Consider the following 24641-nt stretch of genomic DNA (forward strand, 5'->3'; position numbering starts at 1 on the left):
GCAGAATCACCTGCGGTGTGGGGAACGGAGTCTAACCCACTACAGGTGACACCTGTCGGCCTAATCCACGGTTTTCTCCGGCTAACTAGCAGTGCCTCATCTCCACACAAGAGCAGGGATGATTGGGGAGCCGAGCGCATGACCCAATTGACTCCTCAGGGAAATAGTGGTCACTCAGATTGCATTAGTTTCTCTCGCTTATAATAGTCTCACATATGCAAGGACAGTCGGAGGCAGTATATGTTTCAATAAGGTTTAATGAAGCAACTGCATCTTAGATAATAAAGCATGTACTGCAATAACCAGGACGATGAAGCATGACCGGATTAGAATTGCGACAGGGACCATTTTGTCACTAGAATCTTTAGACTAATTCCTACCTAGGCTATGTTAGAGCACAGCATGTTAAGCTTTGGTTCTTCCCTTCAGGTTCCCCTGGGAAGATATCATCCCTCATACCAGAGCAAGAGGCCTGAAGTCTGCATAAGCGGCTGTAGCAAAGCATTCAGCAATCAGCATACAGTTGTGGTCATCTGGCTGGAATCTCCCTCTAACATGTATGGGACAGGGAAGTGTTTTCATAATAAAACAGCTGATATTCTAAGAAAATGTCCCTATGTAAGGATGTGTATGTTTCTATGAATACCAGAGACAAAGTGTTACAACATTTACTGGCAACCTATCTTACTGCAGCCTTGAGAAAAGCACAGAGTGAAACAAATGTATTGTTCAAGAACAATGCTGACCTAGGCTAAGAACAGCCAGACAGAGAGAAATAACAAGACAGCAAACGTGGCTATTGGTAAAATGAAACAAAGCTGAATAAAATATATCTAGGTTAAAGTGCACAGCTGCAGGCCTGGTTAGCTAAAATACTGTGCAAGGAGCTATAACTAGGATGGCTACACAACAACCCCAGATAGCGCTGACTGAATGCAGTCATCCTCCTGTGTTGCCTCCAGTATCTCCAATAATATTGGTAGAGGATGTGATCGCCCACCCACTAGTCTTAATTACTCTTCAACCTCCTTGATGTCAGACTCTTGTCCAACAGTGGCAGGTCTTACATGCCTGGACAGGTAGTCTGCAAGGTTTTGCGTCCCTGGTCGGTAGACTACAGAGAAATCTTATTCTTGCAACTGGAGGATCCATTTTTCAGTCATTGGTGGTGGCTTTGAGGAGGAGCCAGTGAACAGAGGAAGTAACTGCTTGTGGTCTGTATGTATCACAGGGGCGGCTCCTCCATTAGGGCAGAGGAGCGCCGCCACCCTCCACCCCCACCCCTCACCAGCAGCTGCAACCTTTTCACCACAAAGGGATAATAAACCTGGTTTATTATACCTTTGTGGTGAAAGGGGCGGGGGCACTGGTGAGGACCACCACAGAGGGGAGTTCACAGAACACTCCTCTCCAAGCACATGTGTGTTTGGCCAGCCATCTCAGGCTGGCCAGACACGCATTTGCACAGGGTTCTCTCCAGCCCAGCAACACAGTTGCCGGGCTGGAAAGATCCTGCACAAGCTCCCAGTCTGCCTGGGAGAGCCCTGGCTGGGCGCTCCCAGCCAATCCTAATGCTGTTCTGAGCAGTGTCCAGATTGGCTGTAGGGTACACTGGGAGCCTGTGCCTGCAGCTGGAGTGATGGACAGAAGATTGGTGCGGCATGACAGACGCAGTAATTTTTTTTTCTTTATTTTTATTAAATGTCCCCACTCCTCCTCCTTCACCTTCCCCATTCGCCACACCCATCCGGCCCCTTTAAAAAGGAGCAAGCCGCAACTGATGTGTCATGAACTGGTGTCCATAAAGATATAGATGAAAATGGCGACAACCCCAATGGATGGCTGTGTCCTCTTTTTCTATATGAGAGAAGCATTGTTCCATGTCAGTCCGCCCCCGACTGGCATAGGCCATGGGAACCCACTTGCCATTGTCCTGTTTTTGGGACAGTACTGCTCAGAGGGCGGTGGGGCTCGCATCGACTGATAACAGACTTGTGGTGGGGGTCAAATTATGGCAGTGTGGAATGCTCGGAGAGTGCTTGTTTTGTGGCCTAAAAAGCTTCATCTTGGTGTGTCCCACTCCCACATGGTGTTGGCTTAGGTCCGGTCATTTTTGTAAGGACCCTGAGGTTTTAGAAAAACTGACCGCAGTATGTTACCATCCCCAGGCAGCTTCGGACCCCAGAGATGTTAAATGGTGCTGATTGAATGTCTGACTTTGCTGGGATCAGTCATGACTTCAATCTCAGAGAATCAATACCCCCCCCAAAAAAAGAAATCTCCTTCGAGGAATGCACATTTTTCCTGGTGGAGAATGAGCAGATTGTCCAACAGGCACTGAAACACCGCTCATAGCCTTTCAAGGTTTTTGTGCAGGGATGGACGTGTACCAGCATGTCATCGCTGACATTGATAATGACTGGAAGCTCCAGTTCCAGGACTCCAAGATAGTGTCTTGGAACACTTCAGCCACACTAAACACTCCAAACCAGAAGCATTCGTACCTCCTCAAACCCACATGAGCCGACACTGCATCAGGAGAAAAAGTCTAATCGAGTAGGTTAAAGATTCACCAGGTACTGGGGGTGTGAGCTGTGTGGCTGGGTGCAGAACCTCCAGGAGGCACAGTGAATAAGATTGCCAGCTTTCCAGGAAGATCAAGGTGCTGGGCTGGCCCTTAGTGACTGGGACATCAGGAGTCTTACCAGCCCTCAGTGGCTGGTGTGTTGGGTGAACTCATGGGGTTGATCGGTGTCTACCTTGATGCGATGGCTGCCGAGTGAGGAGGCTCTCCAGGGGTTGGCAGAGCAGGCAGACTGGGGTGCAGGGAGGCACCTTAGTGTGAGCAGACAGTGCGGTCCAGCAAGCAGCAGGCCACAAGGTGAAGTGCATTGCAGCTTCGGCAGGGGCCACAATTAGAAGTGCGCAGCAGAGGCAGAAGGCTCACGCTAAGCAAGGGCCGCAGATAAAGGCAGAGACCCTCGTCGCCAGTGTTGCATGTCAAGCCGGGGAGCTACTTGATGGGCAAAGTAGGGGCCCCAGACAACACACGCTTCTCAGGGCTAAGCACGGCAGTTGCAAAACAAACACTACTTCGATGGCTGCTTTCTCTGCTAGGCGGGAGATCGCCCAGCTCTTTTTACCTCGCATTTACACGTCACCCGGCATGCCCATGTTCCCTGTTTACAGAGTACTCATCCTAAACACCCCTAGTGGGTGTGCACTAATGGGCTGTCCAAAGACCGATCTCGCAACATAACAGTCTCCAACTCTAAGGCCTATTAAGTCATTAAACAGGATTCTTGACTTTGTATTACAAGACTTACAGTGAGTGATCTATGATTGTTGGGGTACCAGTGGGTCTCTGACAAAAGCCTGGTCTTGGCCTTATTACAGCGTGGTGCTTTGCAAAATTCAAGGTTTTTATGTATGCACGCAGGCATGCTGTGTGCTGCAGTGGCACCTAAAGTGCTCCTTTCAGTCCATGGTGAATGCATTGTTCTCTCAGCAGATGCACAGCTGAAATGTTTTTTCAAGATAAAATTACACTCCTATTCAAACACTTCCAACAGGGGAGGAATACAGCCTCTGTGTTCAGAGAGGTTGTGACGTGCACCATTAACAAGAAGTTTTGTAAAGAGAAAAACAGCCATACGCATATAAACGCTTAAAACCTGATATGGCATAATCACCAGTCTACTCGTATATTTAAAGTATCCAATACGTCATCACTGTAAGTTACCTGTGCAAGCAGAGGTTAATTTTTTAACTACCTGGTGTACTAACATCTATAGGGGGTGTCTACTTTTCACGCTTCAGTGATTATCTGCTGTTTACCATGAGTTTTACTTTTAAACCATACTTAATTTTGCAGACCAGGTTCTTCAACTCCTATAAGCAGCCCAAGAGGTCTGCCTTTACCAGAGCAAATTAAAGGATTTGTTTGTGAAGCCAGTGGAGGGCTAGTAGGCTTTTTAGGGCTGATGTAAGCAATACCTTTTGATTTTATTTAAAAAAAAATTATAAGACCCTCTTAAGGTGAGACTTTCGGGCAGCCCTCTTCATCAGTTGGTCTGATCAACAGTCATTCACATTTTACAGCATGTCACGAATGGCAACAGGTGAGTGTACTTTAACCATTCCTTTCTTCATGAATGATAGCATGCAAAGCCAAACACAATATTATCACAGACTAATTTGTAGACCAATGTGTGCTTTGTCAAACAAACTACATTTTGTTATAAAAAATTATCTTATTTATTTTGAACTTTAGATTCTGGTAGCCCCCCCAGAACCTGCTGCATAGTTCTTGCATTTTAAAATAGGCTTTCAACTAATTCCAAAATGGCCTCAAAGTAGCCATTTTTAATGGTTTTGTAAAACTTTATTAAAAAAGAAAAGTGACCGCCTGTGCATCTGTATACATGTGAATGCATGTAAGAGCGTAAATTTTAGCTCTGTTCCTCGTGTCACTGAGGTCTGCAGACTGACAAGTTTCAGTTACAAGCCTACAAGATTAAGACTAAGGAAGAAAGCTGCACCTACACGCATTTTAAACGTGCACTTTGCTCGTATTTCAAACTCGATACCGGTGCCTTTCTAATTTAATCACATGCTAGAAAGTTGAAAGATACGTTAAAATATAATTTAGACTCTAGACTAAGTGTGCACCTTGAAACGATTTTATATTTTCTAATGATTGAGTGTTTTATGAGTTCAAAGAGACCTGCAGAAATGAGAAAATGCACTTCTGTTATATTTAATGCAATAACAAAGCCTTATCCAATTTAGGGGAAATATTTTACCTTTTCTGATAAAAGATTATTAATGTTGAATTCGTAAGTTTGTATTTTATGTGTTTTGTTAACAAGTATATTGAAAATGCATTTTATATTTTGTTCTGTTAGTATAACTAAGGCCTATAAAGCTTGCATATCGCAGTTATGTGTGCTGAATTGTTTTTTTGTCACGTGAAACCTGCTTTCAGATTTCATTCCCATGAGGAGCAAAGTTCCATTTATTTACCAAGTCTATTGCTAAATTGTAGAAGAACTGTTTACAGTCGTCCTTAACTTGGATATAAAGCAGGAACATGGTCTGATTTTTTTATTGATTTTTTATTTCTTTATAGCATTTATAGTTTAACATATGACAGAGTAAAGGGACATGTGTCCCACACATTTGCAATATAATTCAATGCACAACGGTCAACAAATGGGGAAGAAAACGCAGGTAAAACATTTCCATATACCCACATTGCAGAATTAGCAAAATTGTGATACAATGCACAGGCGCTCAGGGGGCTGTCCCTGCACACCTGGTCAAATAGCTTTCATCCAGTGTAGTATTCTGCAACGTGGAGATAGTGACCATCTGGACTATTCATATATATATAGGCATTCAACATGTTGAACTGAATATGTATTATCACAAATCACTATTGCCTGCATTTGAGGAATCAAAGCTGATCAGGTGCAGGTACCTGTGGAGTGGAGAGATGCGCTAACATGAGCTCCCCATTGCGCTGCAAGGGGATACTTGCATAGCCCCAGGTCATCATCATGCCGGAAAGCCATGTATTCTGCTCCCGCCCAAACAGAGAAGGAACTTGTCCAAGCTTCATATTTCAGTGGCTCAGAAGACTGCCATTTGCATATTGTGAGGCGTTTGGCTACCAAGAATCCCAAATCCAAAAAGCGGGATGTGGCCTTCAACTTTTTACCCCTAGGAAACAAGCCCAGGATGCACATTTCCCACGTTACTAGTAAGGACCGGTCTACACAATACATTAAGCACGCTAGGATCGAGGACCAGTAATGGGTCAGAGTGGGGCACGACCACATCATATGCAGAAAGCCTGCCCCCAAGCTCTGACAGCGCTGGCAACTAGCGTCTGTTCGGGCAAAATATGTTCATTTTTTCCGGTGTCAGATAGGCTGGCTGAGTAACATAATATTGAATGAGTCAAAATCGCATATTGCATGGGACATACATGGGGGTTTCCAGTATGACTGCCCATTCCTTCTCTGTGAAAGGCCTCCCCCTGTCTCCCTCCAAACACCCTTGGAGGGCCACAAGTGGTCAAGACATATGAAGATGTAGAGAATCCGCTATCCAGTGTATTATGTGCTTCCCTTCACCAAATACATGCAGATATTGCAGTGTGTCTGGGGATCCACCACGTGGTCGCCCCATGCATGTTGTGAGGCCTTCTTGAGGGAGCCATACAGAAGAAAAGTGCCTGGTTGTAGGCCAGTGGTCTCTCAGTGTATCGTGGGTATGGAGAGTGCTGTCTGTATAAAGATCTCTTAGGGTGTATATTTTCATTGCCTGCCAGTCAGCTAGTTCTGCAGCCGATGTGATACATGCCCCACTGGTGCCCTAAGAGTGGTATGGCTGGTGCATAGGGAATATCATCCCTTGTGAGGTAGCAGCATCTACAGAAGCCGATACACGCTAATTTCAGCAATAGGGACGCCGGTGCTGTGGACTTAGTACAGGGGTGAAATAAATTAAGTAGTTCACATCGTGACCACTCTGGATGATCAGTGGCCATGTCTGTTAGTTGTGTCGAAGAGAACCAATGGGCCACCCACTGGAGCTGCGCAGCCAAAAAGTGCAATCATTCGGCAGTGATAGACCTCCCAAGGTCAGTGGGCGATAAAGCTTAGAAAGGGCTACTCTACAGCGGGATGTGTCCCAAATTAAATGACGTACAATCCGCTCCATGGATCGGAGGAAGGAGGCCGGTATGCATAGTGGTAGGTTCACAAAATACAATAGCCTAGGTAGCACTATCATCTTAACAAGGGCCACCCTACCTATGACTGTCAGTGGTAATGTCTTCCAGAACGTCATCTGATGGCGTAAGCCCAACACAGCACTCCCTAGGTTCCCATCAAACATATCAGACTCCGTGTAATACCTGTATGCCAAGGTATCTAAATGTGTTGGATTGCCATGGGAGGTCAGGGGCTATATAAGTGAGGCCCAAATTAGGCACCGTGGGCGACAATGGGAAAACGCAGGACTTGGCCCAGTTTACTCACAATCCAGACACCTTCGCATGATCGTTGAACAATGGTATGATATCGCTGGGAAAATCCACTAGATCTCTAATATACACAAGAAGGTCATCGCATATAAGGAAATCACACGATTCCCATCCCCCTGCTGTATACCCCAGGAGTGCCCTGCCCTGCATAGAGCAACCGCCAAGGGCTCCACCATAAGTGCAAAAAGCAGGGGAGAGAAGGGGCATCTATGCCTTGTGACCTTCCTGATGCAAATGGGGGAGGAGGGGAGGGTGACAGAAGACACCCTGTTTTGGTTTGGGCCAATGGAAGTGTATACAACAATTTCAATAGCTGCATAAAAGGAGCGCCAAAACCATACTTTGGCAGGACAGCAAAAAAGGTAAGGCCATTCCAGCGAGTCAAATATTTTCTCCAAGTCGATCACTAAACAGCCCGCTCGTGGCCAGCGACCGGGGGGAGACCTCAGTACCCGAAAAAATCTGCAGAGCTTAAGGGACATTGTGCGGCCCAGACAATGCCATTTTGGTCCTTGTGAACCAATGCAGGCACCAGTGCAGCCAGTCTCATTGTGACAACTTTGGCTAGATTTTTTTTATCTGGATTTAGGCGTGCCAACGGTTTGTGGGAGTGCAGACTGGTGGGTTCTTTGTGTGGTTTGAGGGAGACGATCAATCAATCAATAATATTTATAAAGCGCGCTACTCACCCGTGAGGGTCTCAAGGCACTAGGGGAGGGGGTTACTGCTGCTCGAAGAGCCAGGTTTTGAGCTGCCTCCGGAATGGGAGGTGGTCCTGAGGTTGGGAGGGAGTTCCATGTCTTGGCCGCCAGGTAGAAGGATTTCCCTCCTGCCGTTGTGCGGCGGATGCGAGGGACGGCGGCGAGTGCGAAGCTGGCGGAGCAAGGTTGACGGGTGGACGTGTAGAAACTGAGGCGACGGTTGAGGTATTTGGGTCCCTTGTTATGGAGGGCTTTGTGTGCGTGGGTGAGGAGCCTGAAGGTGATCCTTTTGTTGACGGGTAGCCAGTGCAGGTGTCTCAGGTGGGCGGAGATGTGGCTGTTGCGGGGTATGTCGAGTATGAGGCGAGCGGAGGCGTTTTGTATTCGCTGAAGGCGTTTCTGGAGTTTTGCGGTGGTTCCTGCGTATAGGGTGTTTCCGTAGTCCAGGCGGCTTGTGACGAGGGCGTGAGTCACAGTTTTTCTGGTGTCGTTGGGGATCCAGCGGAAGATCTTTCGGAGCATGCGGAGAGTGAGGAAGCAGGAAGACGAGACGGCGTTGACTTGTTTGGTCGTGGTGAGAAGTGGGTCCAGGATGAATCCGAGGTTGCGTGCGTGGTCTGAGGGGGTTGGTGCGGTGCCCAGGGCAATGGGTCACCAAGAGTTGTCCCAGGTGGACGGGGTGTTTCCGAGGATGAGGACTTCAGTTTTGTCTGAGTTCAGCTTCAGGCGGCCGAGTTTCATCCATTCTGCGACGTCTTTCATTCCATCCTGCAGGTTGGTCTTGGCGGTGGTAGGGTCCTTGGTGAGGGAAAGTATCAGCTGGGTGTCGTCGGCATAGGAGATAATGTTGATGTTGTGTTTGCGTGCGGTGTCGGCGAGGGGGCTCATGTAGACATTGAAGAGAGTCTGGCTGAGCGAGGAGCCTTGTGGGACGCCGCAGATGATCTCGGTGGGGTCCGAGCAGAACGGCGGGAGGTAGACTCTTTCGGAGCGGTTAGAGAGGAAAGAGGTGATCCAGTCCAGGGCCTGTCCTTGGATACCGGTGGAGCTGAGGCGGGATAGTTCGGTGGCAGACTGTGTCGAAGGCAGCCGAGAGGTCGAGGAGGATGAGGGCGGCTGTTTCTCCGTTGTCCAGCAGAGTTCTGATGTCATCTGTAACTGCGATGAGGGCGGTTTCTGTGCTGTGGTTGGCTCGGAATCCGGACTGGGAGGGGTCGAGTAGGTTGTTGTCTTCAAGGAATTTGGTCAGTTGCTTGTTGACTGTCTTCGATGACTTTGGCAGGGAAGGGGAGGAGCGAGATGGGGCGGAAGTTCTTCAGGAGAGCGTTGACTTCCGCATGTTTCCAGCACTCGGGGAAGGTGGTGGATGCAAACGCGCTGCTGTTGATGGTCTGGAGATGGAGGGGCGATGAAGTCGGCGGGTTTGTTAAAAATGAAGTGGGGGCAGAGGTACGAGGGGGCACCAGAGTGGATGGTGTTCATGGTAGTTTGTCTCTTCTGCGCTGATGTGTCCAGGCATTGAGGGTGATGGCTGGGGCTGTGGGTTCTGTGGTGGTTGGCTGGGTCTGAGGACCAAAGCTGTCGTGTAGGTCGGTGATCTTTCGATGGAAGAAGGTAGCGAGGGAGTTGCAGAGATCTTGTGAGGGTGTGATGGAGTTGGAGTTAGGATTGGAGAGCTCTTTGACGATGTTGAAGAGTTCTTTGCTGTTGTGAGAGTTCTTGTCCAGTCTGTCTTTGAAGGATGTTCTTTTGGTGGCGTGGATCAGCTGATGGTGTTCGCGGGTGGTGTTTTTGAGGGCAGACATGTTTTTTACGGTGTGGTCTTTGCACCAGGCTTTCGAGGGTACAGCAGGTTTTTTTGGATTCCTTGAGGGTGCCGGTGAACCATTGAGGTTTCCTGGCGTTGGTCTGTCTTGGGAGGCGTCTGAGGGATGCGAGGTTGTCCGCGCAGTTGGTGATCCATTGTGTGAGGCTGAGGGCTGCGTTGTTGGCGTCGGTGGAGATGGTAGGTTAGTTGTGGCTGAGAGTGGAGAGTAGCTATTCCGTGGGGATTTTGTTCCAATGTCTGCGTGGGATGGGTTGTGTGCGGAGGTGGAGAGTCTTGCATCTGAAGGTGAAGGTGAAGTGGACACATCTGTGGTCTGTCCAGTGTATTACGGAGGAGTGGCTGAAGGATACGTGGTTGCTGACGGAGAAGCTGGGGTCGCGCGTGTGTCCAGCGATGTGGGTGGGGGGTGTTCACCAGTTGCTTGAGGCAGAGGTTGGCGAGGTTGTCGAGCAGGGTGGTGGTGTTGGTGTCGTTCTGCTCCAGGTGGAAGTTGAGGTCTCCGAGGAGGATGTAGTCCGGCGAGGCTAGGGCGTTCGGGGAGATGAAGTCTGTGATGGATTCGCTGAAGAGGGCGCGTGGTCCAGGGGGTCTGTAGATGAGAGTTCCTCTGAGGGTGGTACTGGGGTCGGTGTGGATCTGGAAGTGCAGTGAGGGGGGGCGTCTTCGGTGGAAGTGGGGATGTTCATGGAGTCCTTGAATATGATGGCGAGTCCTCCTCCGACTTGGTTGGTGCGGTCTCTCCTGGTGATCTTGTAGCCGTCGGGGATGGCTATGGCGATGTCGGGGGCCGAGGAGGCGTTCATCCAGGTCTCAGTGATGAAGGCGACGTCCGGTGGAGTCCAGGAGGTCCCATAGTTCAATGGCGTGCTTGTGGACGGAGCGTGCGTTGATGAGGATGCATTTGAGGTGGGTATTGGCGCGAGGGATGGTGGGGGTGGTGCAGTCGCGGTGGAAGGTATGCTTGCAGGTACGACATGTGAATGGTCCATGAGTGCATTTCGGGTTGGCTTGGAAGCAGGTTCGAGAGCGTCCCTGGTTGAGTGCGTGGAGGGAGGTGGGGTCGTAGCGGCGCTGCGGGGTTTGGGAGTGCTGGGGGCCAGGGGTCGTGGCGCTGGGCGCGGTCCAGGCACAGACAGGCTTGCCTTTGGCGCGCCAGCAGTGCGCGTCCGCCATAAGAGGGAGGAGGGGGGAGGAGGGGTCCGCTGGGGGCGTGAGGGGGGCGACGAATGGGAGTGGGGGGGTGGCCGAGCGGGTGGTGGCAGCGGGAAAGCAGAGGGCGGGGGGGGGTCAGATAGGAGGGAAAGGGAAAGAAGAGAAGGAAGGGAAGAAATGGACTACAGAAGAAGAGAGGAAGAGAAGAATACAGAAGAAGAGAAGAGCACAGGAGAAGAGCACAGAAGAAGAGAAGAGCACAGAAGAGAAGAGAAGAGCACAGAAGAAGAGAAGAGCACAGAAGAAGAGAAGAGCACAGAAGAAGAGAAGAGCACAGAAGAAGAGAAGAGCACAGAAGAAGAGAAGAGCACAGAAGAAGAGAAGAACACGAAGGATGGGGTGCAGAGGAGGAGAAGAACACAGGGGAAGAGCAGAACACGAAGTAATTGAGCTACAGAAGAAGAGCAGAAAACGGAGGAGAATGGATACCAGAAGGAAGAGCAGAAAGCGAAGGAAAATGGACAGAGAGGACAGCAGAGGTACGAAGAAAAGTTGGAAGAGAGAGAGTTCAGGAGACAGAGATGAGTAACGAGGGGCTGGACGGGGGGAGCGCAGGGGGTACTTACGGTTTTGCTGGGAGGTGGCAGGAGCCTGGGCAGGTGGAGCTGCAGCGGCGGGGGAAGCGACCTACCCTAGACAAGAGTGCCCTCCATTAACATGTGGGGTAAGCGCGCCAATGTTATGGCCTCTTCGTATAAAGTAAGCAATTTAGGTGCTAGTTGGGTTGAGTATGCCTTATAAGATCTGGCTGGTAGCCCATCTGGTCCAGGTGCCTTACCATTTGCAAGAGAACTGATAGCTTCCTGTATCTCAGATAGCAATGGAGTACCGTCTAGCTCTGAACACTGCTCGGCTGTGGATTCGGGGCATGGGTATCTCCGCGAGGAATAGCTCGATGTCATCTAAAAATGGATGGGAGTCTGTTATATGGGGGCTCATAATGAGTGAAATGCTGCGTGAATTGAATCCTGCATGTATAACAGGTCGCCTGTTGTGTTCAAATAGATAGTACCACTCTGGGAGAAGTCTCCTTGTGTATCAACCGGCCAAGCAAAGCTCGGTCTGCTTTTGCATGTGTTTTGGCTGAGTGTGCTGTGTAATTGAAACATCTCAAATGTTCAAGGAGTTCCAAATTAGTTTTGCGCATGGCCTGTAGTTGAAGTAAGGCACTGGGGCTCCGTACCACTTCCGAATCATGCTGCAACAGCCACTGTTCTATTGTGGACACCTCCTGATCTAGCTGCCTGCACACACCAACACTAAACCCTATATAGTGACCCTGCAATGCTGCCCGAGACAATGCCGTGTCTGTGTTAAGTTCAAAGTAACTGGCAGTCTGCTGGCCTATTGACTCACAGATCGCCGCATCCTCTAATATTGCAGTCTGCATCTTCCACGTGGGGACAGGGGACTGCGCAGTCCCACCCCAGTTGAGCTGAAGGTATTGAGTGTTCTGAGCAGAATGAGTATGGCCCAGATAGTCTGCCCGATTGCCAATATCAAGCCGGCTGTGCAGAGTAGCCTGTCAAGTCAGACATGTAAACCATGAGTGGCTGAGTAAAAGGAGTATACCCTTGCTGTAGCATTTTAATGTCACCAAACGTCCATTAGTTACCAATGGTGGAGCCAGGTAACTAGAGAGCAGGCATTGGATATAGCTGGGTGCACTCCAATGGGGGAAATTACCTATCCAGATACGGGTCTAGTACACAATTAAAATCCGCTTCAATTAGCCATGGAACATCGCTCCATCGTGCCAGCAATCAGTTGAGCGTGTTTAAAAAAAGGAGTTCGATCTCTATTAGAAGCACAGATATTGCCAAGGAGGATATGCCTGCTGCTCAGCCTACCACGAATAAACACATACCTGCCATCAGTATCTGTAACCTGCTCTATCAGATCAAACAGGACCCCTGGTCAAGACTCTCCATGCATGGACTGAGTAATTTGTGGAATATACCGACCTCGCCATTTTCTTCTCAGCGAGTCTGCCCCTAAATTCGTTGTGCGACTCTTATAATAAAGAACTATGGGCACCTCTGCCAGTGAGTGGGTCTCTTTTAGCACCAGGTCTCTATCGCAGTAATGAAGGTATCACTATCGGCCATGGGCTGCCACCCACTGGGGAATGCCAGCCTGGCACTATGTGCTTGTTCAATGGAGAAAAAAAAAAATGGGAGAACACATGGGGGGGGGTTAAAGGGTAGCACGCAGCCAGTTTTCTATATACTGCATGGGTTCAGAGCCCTTGACGCCCTCTGGCATCCACATCCTCTGCACGCTGCTCCAACGTTCTCACCTAGTCTGTCAATTCCTTCAGGGCAGTGTCCAGATGGTCCGTTCTGGGCGGCAATGCCGTGACAGTTTGCTCCACCAGTGTTACCCTGTCTGCCAGTTTTCTATGATCTGCGTGCAGTAGACCCAGGTCTGATGAAACCATGTCTATTTTGGACTCTAGTGACGTCCGTGTTTTATCAATGGCCGGCAGCACTGCATCTAATTTATCGTCTAGGGCACTGGGGAACTCTGGGTTAGCCATGGCTGTTGACTGACCAGGACCCTTGATGCTGCGATGCAGGCAGCTGGCCTCCCGCACGCCAGCAACCCATAGCTCACAGAACAGCACCGCCCATGAGCTGGTGAATCGGTGCAATGGGTCCTGCTCTCTCTCGTCAGCGCCCCATGCCACAGTGTAGAACTTTTTATGGGGGCACAGTGGTAGGCGGGCCGAGCCACCGACAACACACCCTGCTGGCCAGAGAAAGATACAGGGGGCACACCATCTCCAGGGGCGATTAGCAAAAGCACCTTCCAGATTTCATCTCCAAGGGAAGCACATCCATCTCGCCGACAGGTCCTGCGGTAAGTTATTGGCAGAGCCAGAGGGGCCCAACACATGCAGCCGCTGTAAGCCATATTTGCTGAGTGGGACATCTGATGGCTGCATCATGCTGTCCAGTGCCACAATTCCGCAAGCGTACAACAGTGCGGTAAAGCGGGTCAGGACAGCTGACTCAGTCAGGCGTGCCGGTGCTAGCCCTGGACACACATCTCCTGTGCGGTAGCCCCCCGCCGAGGGAGGTGCCACGATGGGTCCAGCAGCCCACCATGTCCACAATCATCCCTCTGCCAGAAAGTCCAACCCGCAGGGGCTCAGGCTCTTCAGCGAGCTCCCCGCTTCTTGTCACCCCAGCAGGAGGCCCCTCCCCAGTCTCAGCGCGGCTCGTAGCCCCACACAATCCTCCGTGTGAGAGCGTCACTTCGGTCGAGCCGGCCCGCTGGCTCAATGCCCGGAGTGTCTCCACTGCACATTTCCACCAATGCTGTCCTTTAGAGCTCAGTTGGACGGTCAGCTGCAAGGCGGTCCCAATGGCACTGCCAGTCTGTCCCACACTCAGTGTGCCATTTTGCACCCTGGGCCGCACTGACGCAAAGGATGTCTGTCATTTACGATCATCTGGGGGCACAATTTGAGCCAGATTCCAGTGGCTCAGCCCCCCAACATTTCTTCAGCACCGCCGAGCATAGGTAGCACCTCATGGAGCCGTCATTTCATACAGGAGAAATGTGTGGCATTGCGGAGCTCATCTACCAGGCGCCCGCCATGTTGGCTCCTCAGGCCACACTCCACCAGGAACATGGTCTGATTTGTACTAAAATTGCTACAACTGTTTGGAGTCACATGGAAAGAGGTGATGTTCTCATGACAGACCTGGGAGAATGTTGGACTGTTGCAACCTGAAGTTTGCAAATGAATTATGATTGGATGATGCCCCTTTTTCGTAATATGTGCTTGTTCTGGAAGGCAATCAGAACATTATGTGGATTGATATATCATTTACAGATCGAAGTTTGTTCAGAACCAGAGCAGATGCTGAAAAAGTTGTGTCTTGGCTTGAGACCGATACTTCTGATGCTTGCTAACCAGATGGTTTGCGGACGAAGATTCTCTGAATGGTGTACCCCTTGGAAGGGTATCTTCTTCTCAACTATTTGCCCTTGCCCCTTGACACGCCCTTTCAGGTTAGACTCTGCACAATGTGGATGCTTGTTTTATTTTTCTTTGTTAGGGCCCAGTAGCCAGAGTTATTCTATTTTCCAAATTATTTTTGTCTGCTTTTTACATTTTTTATTTTGCCCACGTGTTACTCACCACGTGTGTATATATCCCTAATTTGGTTAGCTGTAGGGTTGACTTGTGCCCAGCCACTGATTGACTTGATTGGGCAATCTGAGCACTTCATGCTTTCTGTGTCTCAGATATTTCTATTGACTTTCTGAATGATTCATCTTGAACACTTAGTTTTGTTAATTTTAGTGCGCCTGAATTTATTTTCTCACCTTGGGCAACTCTTGGTTATTATTGCACCTATATAATGTGATTTTTCACAGTCCACATGACTTGAGCCTGTTTGTGAAAAAAAAAGAAAAAAAAAAGAGAAAAACACACACAAACTTTGTACTATAGCCCTCATTGGAGTTTATCTTCCGTGGCCACATAGTTCATGGTGTCTAAATTATTTGGGTGATGTTGAATTGTCTACGGTTCACCATGTGGGTCAGAAGGTTCATTGACCTCAATGTGCATTTGATTCCTGCAAAGGATGAAAAAATGCATTCAGACTGATTGCCAGCGACAGACCTCTTGGCTTCACCAATGCTGGTTTCCCTTTTTTCCCCTGTGAAAGCCTTAACCACCCCCAAAAACATGGGGTGATAAATTTAAAGACGCTGCTTCTGATGGGGTTGTTTGTGTTTCAAAGTTGTTGATCATGTGTGACGTACATACTAGTGCAAGCGTATGTATCCGGTGTGTAGTAATTATTAATGGCTGGTTGTATCTACTAATCAAGTGAGTCAGATGATCAGGCGGACCGGTCATTTGTCGCCATCTGTTTGCAAGGACTATATTATGTTATCTCACAAGTTGGAGATGGGTTCTTGTGCAAACCCCTTCATTTCTCCTGCTTGAGTGCTCTGCTTTCAGCTTCCAAACATTTGAGGTGTTCACTTGGTGCTTTCCACCTCATCGCGATGGCCCTTTTGTCTATTTGCCCGGCCAGAACTGCACATTCTATGTCAGGACCGGAGGCTCCGATTAAGCTTTCTCTTTCTTTACTGACTTAAACAGCCAATGAAATACAAGTAACAGAAAAAACTACAGCACCCAGGATACCTAACATCCTGTCACATGGTCCAATCACCATCCATGTCCTCTGCTATGAGTCCTCTGACCTATGAAGTCACTTCCTCTTTCTTTGCTGCTTCGCCGCAGATAAGTACACTTTTATTTTACTCTCTGAATGTTATGCATTTTACATTGTTTATTTAAGGATTACCGATCCAAGCGTCGAAATTCAGCGCGCTATCGGCATATTTGTAGAAGCGCTCGCGCGCTTCGTTTTTATGGCATTTTGCCAAATTCTCAGCCCGATTCGTGGAATGGGAGCGGCGCTTCTCTAAGGCAGTCTCTTTTCCATTTTTTAGCACTTACACGCCTGCATTTTCGAGCCGATCCACTTACATTTTTGAAGAGGATCGACTCGTGGATGCTGTGTGCCTGTCTGTGCCTCCTCACTCAAATAAATAGTTGTCATTGCTCCCTGACGCCCAGTTAAGAACCTGTCTGGGTTGTAAAATTACATATTAGGATGCTGCCTAGAGTGCCTTTCAGGCTGCTTCCTCCACACTTTAATATTAGGGGCTTCTTTTTTCTTGCCCGATATTGGGGTTTTTGCACTCCCCCTGTTGGATCCCTGAATAAAAGGTTCTTCCTCCTCAGTACTCTGATACATATTGTAGCCATGGCTCAATGGGATGAACAAGAAGCGGAGTACTATCCATAGGAGTTGGGCAATCAACTTGAAGTTGACCTGGTGGAAGCCCTTGATACCTGGGTACAGCAGTCAGTAAATGATGCTCTAGTGAGGGCTTTGGGGCCCTTTTCAGGACAAATATTTGATTTCGCTCGCTCACAAGGTTGGACTCCGGAAACTCCTCAACACGAACCTAAAAAAGTCAAAGCAAAAAATCTGGAGCCTAGTGCAGACGTCAGTGGTGTCCATACGGACGTTTGAGAAACTGCGTAAAAAACGCAGTGGCGAACATAATTACAGCTCAAAAAAGGGGACCCCCCCTTTCTACCTCTTCCTCTGATAAAGATTCCTCCTCTGATGATTCAGATGATTCGGACGCTCCCATATCGAGTAAGAAAACTGCTCCTCCCTTCCATGTTTTGGACTTTGATCCCACGGAAATCATTCATCCCAGGTCCACCAATTGGATTCCCCCTCCTGAGGTAGTGCAATATGTCCAGGCTAATCTACGTAAAAGCTTTGATAAAGAGGTTAGATCACGCTTGAAAGCGGAATGCCCCAGACCTGACCTGGAGGGTAAGGTTTCCGATACTCCAGAGATAGACCCCACTATGGTCACTTAAGAAAAAATTCGCCAAGGACCCCAAAAAAAGTTTAGACCGTTCCTGGCGGAGTTGTCAGGACAAACTATTGGATCTTTCAGGACCCTTAACTAAGATCCTGGAGTTGGCATATGTGGCCAAGGAATCTAACACTCCGGTGGACACAGATGTCCTTATAGGCTGGGCACAAAGAGCTGTGTGCCTACTGGGTAATTCTAACTGTGCCATCTCGGCAGAACGCAGGAAGTCTGTGCTTATGCGCATAGATCCCAAATTATCAGATCTTGCGTCATCGGAAGCAGGTCCTTCTGCCGATGGACTTTTATTTGGCTCATCATTTATCAAAGACTTAGCCAAGTTTTGTTCCACTTTTTCTTCGCTTGACAAGGCACAAATGTCACTCAAGAAGGTTTTTAAACTAGGCCTTTTTGTCAGGGCTGGTCGTTTCGGAGGACGTATGTCCGGCCGCAGCTCCTTCAACAGTCCCCAAAATTACTATCAGAGAGGCAGAGGTGGCTGGTACGGAGATCAGGACTCCACCTTCTACCCCACACGGCACAGAGGGGGTCGCCCCCGTTTCCGTAGGGGTCATAGCAGAGGCCAACAAGGAGCCATTCAAGACTCCAGTTTCACAGGTGAGCATTATTCAATTTTCTCAGGTCAAACTAGGGGGCAGAGTGGCATCTTGCTTAGCAAATTGGAAGCGGATATCCGGAGATCCATGGGTTCTCCAAACAGTAGAAGGTTTTCGATTGGAGTTTGTCAGCACTCCCAAACAACTGTCCCCTCCGATAATAATGTGTTTTTCCCAAGCAAATCAAGATTTTATAGACAAAGAAGTGCAAGCTCTCTTAGACAAAGGAGCCGTGCAATTCTCTTACCCTCATCCTTGCGGTTTCCTCAGCCCAATTTTTGTAGTAGACAAGATTGGGGAGGCCACCGCTTAGTCTTGAACCTAAAGGAGTTCAATCAGTGGATCCTGTACCGACATTTCAAGATGGAGGGTATCCACATGGTAAGGGACATTCTGTTAGAAGGGGATTGGATGGCTTGACTGGATCTAAAAGATGCCTACTTGTCGATTCCAATTTTCCCTCCCCACAGGAGATTTCTACAATTCCAGTGGAAGGGTCAGTGCCTGGAGTTCCGAGCACTCCCTTTCGGCCTATCGTCATCCCCTTGGTGCTTCACGAAGCTTCTGAGACCTGTGATGGAATGCCTCAGATCCAAGGGAGTCAGGTTGATTATATATCTGGATGACATTCTGCTGATGGCTCAGTCCCCACAAGTCCTAATCTTACACTTGGATTGGACCATCAGTCTCCTACAAGATTTAGGTTTCCTGATCAATGTACAGAAGTCATTGTTGAAACCTTCACAGGTGATAGATTTTCTGGGATTTCAGATAAATTCCATTTTATGTCAGCTTCTTCTTCCCTCTCAGAAGATACGCAACATTAAGAGGGAACTGAGATCGGTGTTAGCTTGCCAGACCGTTTCTTTGAGGAATATAGCCAGGGTAGTGGGCTTACTAGCTTCATCTATTCAAGCGATATTCCCTGCACCACTACATTATCGAGCACTTCAGAGGCTCAAAATCAGACATCTACAACAGGGTCTGAGTTACTCGGAACAAATCCCCTTCACTGCCGAGGTAAGATCAGAAGTTCAATGGTGGCTTCATCACATGAAAGTTTGGAACGGCAGGGCGATTTTCGGATCTCGCCCGGAGGTAGTGATAGAGTCAGATGCCAGCAGATGGGGTTGGGGAGCCCGATGCCACTCCCTAGTGACGGGGGGCAGATGGTCAGAGTGGGAACAAACCCTTCACATCAATTGTTTGGAACTTCTAGCGGGATCATTTGCTATAAAGAGCCTTTCCCTGTAGAAAACAGATTGTTGCATTCTATTACGGATGGACAACATATCAGCATTGAGGTATGTCAACAAATTGGGAGGAACGAAGTCCAGAATTCTGGCGGAGATTGCCAAGGATTTCTGGCATTTTTGCCTAACCCAGCGTTTAGTCGTCATAGCGGAATATCTTCCTGGGGATCAGAATGTTATAGCAGACCGGAATTCCAGATACCTATCAGACTCCAGCGACTGGAAGCTGGATCCTCTGATTTTTGCCCAGTTAGTCCAGGAATGGGGCAATTGCGAAGTGGACCTCTTTGCCTCTCGTCTCAATTGCCAAATTCAAAAATTTTACAGCTGGCGTCCAGACCCGTATGCGCTGAAAACAGACGCTTTTCTTCAGGACTGGACCCAGTTTCGAGGTTATGCGTTTCCTCCTTTTCTGATGATCGCCAGAGTTCTGGCTCAAGTGCGGAGACAGAAAACAGAGATTGTTCTGGTGACTCCGTTCTGGAGAGCACAGCCTTGGTTTCCCAGTGCTCTACATTTAGCCTGTGCCTCTCCTGATTCCTCCTCGTCCGAATCTTCTTTTGAGTCCAGAGGGCCTTCAACATCCTCTGATCTTGTCAGGGAAGTTAACACTTCTAGTCTGGTTAATTTCAGGTCGAGATGGAACACCCCAGATGTTTCGCAACAAGCTGCGGAATTCATTAAACAGGCCTGGGCCAGTAGTACCCATAAGAGATATGATTCAGCCTTGCGCAGATGGTCTAGTTGGTGTGATGGAAGGGGTGCCAATCCAGTGGAAGCGCATATTGGTTTGATTGTTAATTTTCTAGCAGAACTAGCCAGTTCGGGATTAGCTTATCGGACGGTCAATAATTTTAGATCTGCCATTTCAGCAGGGCATTTACAGTTAGAAGGCAAGCCTATTGGAGAACATCCATTAATTTGCAAACTTTTGAGGTGGATACGTCTTTCTAAACCACCTCAAGCAAAGTATACTGTTTTATGGGATGTTAACATTATATTGAAATTTCTTGATTCTTGGCCTGTCAGATATTTGTCTCGTAAGCAGTTGTCAGCTAAGTTAACCATGCTTTTATGCCTTGTTTCTTGTAAAAGAGTATCGGACGTCAGAGCTTTAGATTTAGCAGGTAGAACTTTTTCTCCGGAAGGGGTATCCTTTTCGGTGACAAGGAGAACTAAAACAAATTGCAGGTCAGTATCATATCCAGTTTATACGGAAAATTCAAAATTATGTGTAGTTCAATGTTTAAAAGATTATGAAGTTGTCACAGAAGAGTTTCGACAGGATGCTAAAGGTCAATTGTTAATTGCTTTGCAAAAACCTTTTAAACCAGTTTCCTCAGCTACTTTAGCTAGATGGATGAGATGGTTGATGAATGAAGCAGGTATTGATACCTCTGTTTTTGGGGCCCATTCTGCAAGAGGGGCTATGGCTTCAAAATCATTTGCTTTGGGTTCTCGTTTAGAGGACATAATGAAAGCCGCAGATTGGTCTTCAGAAAATACTTTTCGTAAGTTTTATCATACACCTGTATTGGATGTAGCCAGTGTGGTGATGGAACAGCTTTAAACTAGCATAATCGGAGCCTCCGGTCCTGACATAGAATAAAATAAATTCTAGCTATTGCGTCAAGAATTTTCAATTCTATTAAGGACACGGAGGAGAGGATTATCCCTCCCTTGTTATATTTATGGAATATTTATTTTCAATTATTATGTATATATGATGACATATTGTCATTTAACCCTCCCATTATTTGCAATTATAAAGTTGGAGATAACGTATATTTTATGAGATATTACCTACCTGTTTATTGTTACAGCTTCTGATCCGAAGAATGCCTGAAGATCGTAACCTCATGGAAAGATTGAGTTCTTATGTTCTACCGGTTGTTTCTCCGGCATTCAGTCTCCAAGTTCGGTTCTTCAGTATGGAGAAGAAGTTTATGTCTCCGGATTCGGGATGGCGTAAGAAGTTTGCGTTTTCAAGTTGACATTATCTGTTTGAACAAAGAAAGAGGAAGTGACTTCATAGGTCAGAGGACTCATAGCAGAGGACATGGATGGTGATTGGACCATGTGACAGGATGTTAGGTATCCTGGGTGTTGTAGTTTTTTCTGTTACTTGTATTTCATTGGCTGCTGTTTAAGTCAGTAAAGAAAGAGAAAGCTTAATCCTCGCCTCCGTGTCCTTAATAGAATTGAAGATTCTTGACGCGATACCTAGAAATTTTTTTATTCATCTTTTCGGGTCGGAGGCCAGGGTTTGGAATTATATTAGTTTGCTGCAATGCTATGTGATGGTTTGCAACAGTTGGGAGAAACGCTTCCTGGAAGGGTGCATTAAAGTGGAGGACCTACCGGTGCTCTTAGAAGGAGCCGGGGTCTCCAGGCACCCCCGTATGTGGTTTGACAGACTGCTAGGAGATGGCACAGATTGGATTAAGTGGTTCTCCACAGGGCTCCCCCTTCATTAGGGAATCAGTGTGGATTTTAGGCATGGGTGTGGCATGGATTCTTAATAAGCAATTCTCAACAGTACCAATGTCTGTCCTCCCAGTCACACATCCTGTTTTATTGATCGCCTTGTTCCAAAAGGAACTGCCTGTGGGGCAGCTCCAGAGCTTGTGGTGCAAGTCTTCATTGTTGTGACTGCACCTAGGTTAGGGGGCTGGTGACGAAGGGTGAATCCGATTAAGTTTGTACACTGAGTTAAGCCCGGTGAAAGATCGAATTGATATCCCTCATTGTAGCACTACGGGATATTTTATTCAGGGAAGGCTAAAGACTCCTGCCATTCAGAGTCGTGAAGGGCACATTCCATTATTATACTGTCTCTCTTGTCACTCAGTGGCACCAGAAATCCCATCTTCTCCAGCAGGGACCTATACAGCCATGTTCTCATACTTCAGCTACTCCCCATCATGTGCAGTGTCTGCAGTAGTATAGGTGTTGAGGGTTCCTTAGTATGTGTTCCATCGTTGTGTAAGTGCATGCTGTAGTCTGCTGTAAAGCAAGAATTGGCCTCTTTGATAAACTCAGCAGGGTGCCGGTGAGAAAAAGATTTCCGACCCTGTCATTCCCCAGTGTCTCTAGGAGTCACCAGACCTTTTAAATGGATACCCAGTGCATGTGTGTAATGGCCGCATATAGGGTACTCCACACTAAGCATTCAGTTGCTGCCCAGAACGGGAGCAGTTCTTCCTATAGTGCTTTGGTGGGCATAAAGTGCTTTGATCTCCTCATCCCATATTTGTGTTGTCAGGAAATTCGTTTTGGCACTGTGGGGTCCGGATGGCTATTGTACGAGCCACTGCAAAATGAGGTGCAATGCAATATCATTGGCGTATGGGGCCCCATTCTACCTTTATCTGTCAGCAATTATAATTTGGCTAAAGCTACTCTGTTCACTCCCACCTCCACCTCCCCCTCCCTCACCCCCAAATAAAATGTCCTAGTAAGGAACCTAGTTCCCAGAATTTACCATTCGGTAGTACAAAAGTAATGTTAGCAAAATTATACAATAGCCTTGGTAGCAGACCATTTTGGCGACTACAATGAAACCAGCAGCAATCTGATCAGAAGTAGGCCCCTGTCTCTTCCCCATCCAGTGCAGACGGTGATGAATGATGCATCAATGCTGGGCTGAGAGGTCATCTGAGAGAAGTGGAGATACAAGGATTCTGGTCTGTCAAAAATCCAGTTCCACATCAATATGTTGAAGCTGCTGGCCATTCGTCAAGAGCTGAAAGGGAAGCAACCATCCATCAAGGGAAGACTAATGCAGGTTCTCTCAGGCAACACCACCAACCCGGATTCAATATTGATGTTGCCAGCATTTCCTTGGAGGGGCAGGGAGAATTCCTCTACTCTTTGCATCTCTGTACATTGTAAGTAGTTTCGGTACTGGTATAGCCTCCTAGGGGTTTAGCCCCTGTGAGGGGACAAATTACCAGTTTCAATTTTTGCTCAGATAAAGGGGCTCCCATCCTTTCAGCAGGCCTGTGAACTGTCTGGAGCGGGGGGGGGGGGGGGGGGGGGACATTGTATGTACACATCAATAAGATTTAAAAAAATATATATATCTTACCCAGAATGACACTCTTTTCTTCGTTATCGTACAATGCCACGTTGTCATAACGACAATACTTATCATACTCCAAGCAGAAATCTTCAAATACAAACTGAAATACAGTAAATGTCAGATTAGTTTTGTTTCAGAGTTATACAAAATTTACAAAGTGCATAACTGTGTTGAATGGAAATTCAATGAAAATGCACAATAGGTACACTAAACTGTGTCCTCTCTCTCCTCTCTCTCTCTCCCCCTCCCCCTTTGCCTCCAGAGCTTTCATTTTAAGTTTTCTTTTTATTACAAATTTATTTTAGACAGTGAGATGCAGCCCAAACTCTTTCCTCGTTACCATTTTTTCCATTTGATCTGCTGCTTTTTATGGTATGGATCTGGCAGGGAATATACTGGCAGAGGGCGCAGGCATGAATGATGCACAAAACTAATATCCTATTAGCGGCCCACCATAAATCTACGGAGATACAGCGTCAGCATATCTATTGCCCATTTTGTTTTTTTGTTTTTAACTTGAACTCTTTTAAATGTATTAGTAGTATGTTTCTACAGGCGTGGGTCCTATGGACATGTAGCACGTAGCCCAGCATTTAAGTTTCCTTGCTTTGATTTGTAAGTAATTCAACTTTAGGAAGCGTTAAGATGCCATTTCAGTTTGACCTGGCTGAGTAAGAAACCCAGGATGGGTTTACACTAGGTCCGTACAGCACTACTAAAGGAAGTACCGAGGCACTTGGTAGAGATCACATCAAAACCTGAGTTTCAAGTGAAGAGTATTCCTGCATTGGGGCAACAAAAAACCTGTGGATTCGTTTTGGACTAAATAGATTCTTCAAGCACCTAAAATGTGCTTTGAACGAATCTATCATTTGAGAATTGAAGAACTGTTGCATACTTGAAAGCCAATTTGAAAAGGTATTATTTACCTCTAGTGAATTATGTGGTGCTGCTCTTATGTCTGATAATTTGTTTCAATCAAATAGTTACTTTTTATATCATGATATATCATAATTATTTGGCGAATATTTTGAATGCTTTGCCTTTCGAGAAATGTAAATAAAGTGCTACAGAGCGTAATAAGCCATTATAGGATCGGATTTAATTAATCCACGAATAGTGCCTAATATCAAGATTTGTAGAAACATGTATTCTTTTAGTGAAAGCAATGACAATATATTTTTTAAGGTATTTGATACAAGACTTAACTGGGCCATTTTGCTTTTAACATTTTTTCCAAGGTAAATTTATTTTGTCACATACTTTTCTCTTGTGCTGTATGCTTGTGTTTTTTGGGAGTCCTCAGGCTAGCCATGCAAGACATCTGTATCTGTTTCGGATCCTGTTCCAGTGTGGTCATCTGATGTGTACAAAGGACAGTTAGGAATCTTGGAGCTGGAAAAGTAGTCTGTGTCACTATTAGGCCAATGATGGGCCCAAGGGGTTAGATGACAAAG

General features: G+C 47.3%; 1 protein-coding gene across 2 annotated transcripts in view; it reads right to left on the reverse strand.

The window, feature by feature from the left end:
- Nucleotides 1-24641, reverse strand: part of OVCH1 (ovochymase 1) — a 1177845-nt gene that overhangs the window by 758140 nt on the left and 395064 nt on the right. For both annotated transcript variants that reach the window (XM_069228188.1, XM_069228187.1), the window contains exon 13: nucleotides 23191-23284. In XM_069228188.1, the coding sequence (XP_069084289.1) occupies nucleotides 23191-23284 (94 nt within the window). The remainder of the gene's footprint in view (nucleotides 1-23190; nucleotides 23285-24641) is intronic.

This window comes from Pleurodeles waltl, chromosome 4_1 (assembly GCF_031143425.1).
Source record: "Pleurodeles waltl isolate 20211129_DDA chromosome 4_1, aPleWal1.hap1.20221129, whole genome shotgun sequence".
Lineage (NCBI taxonomy): Eukaryota > Metazoa > Chordata > Amphibia > Caudata > Salamandridae > Pleurodeles > Pleurodeles waltl.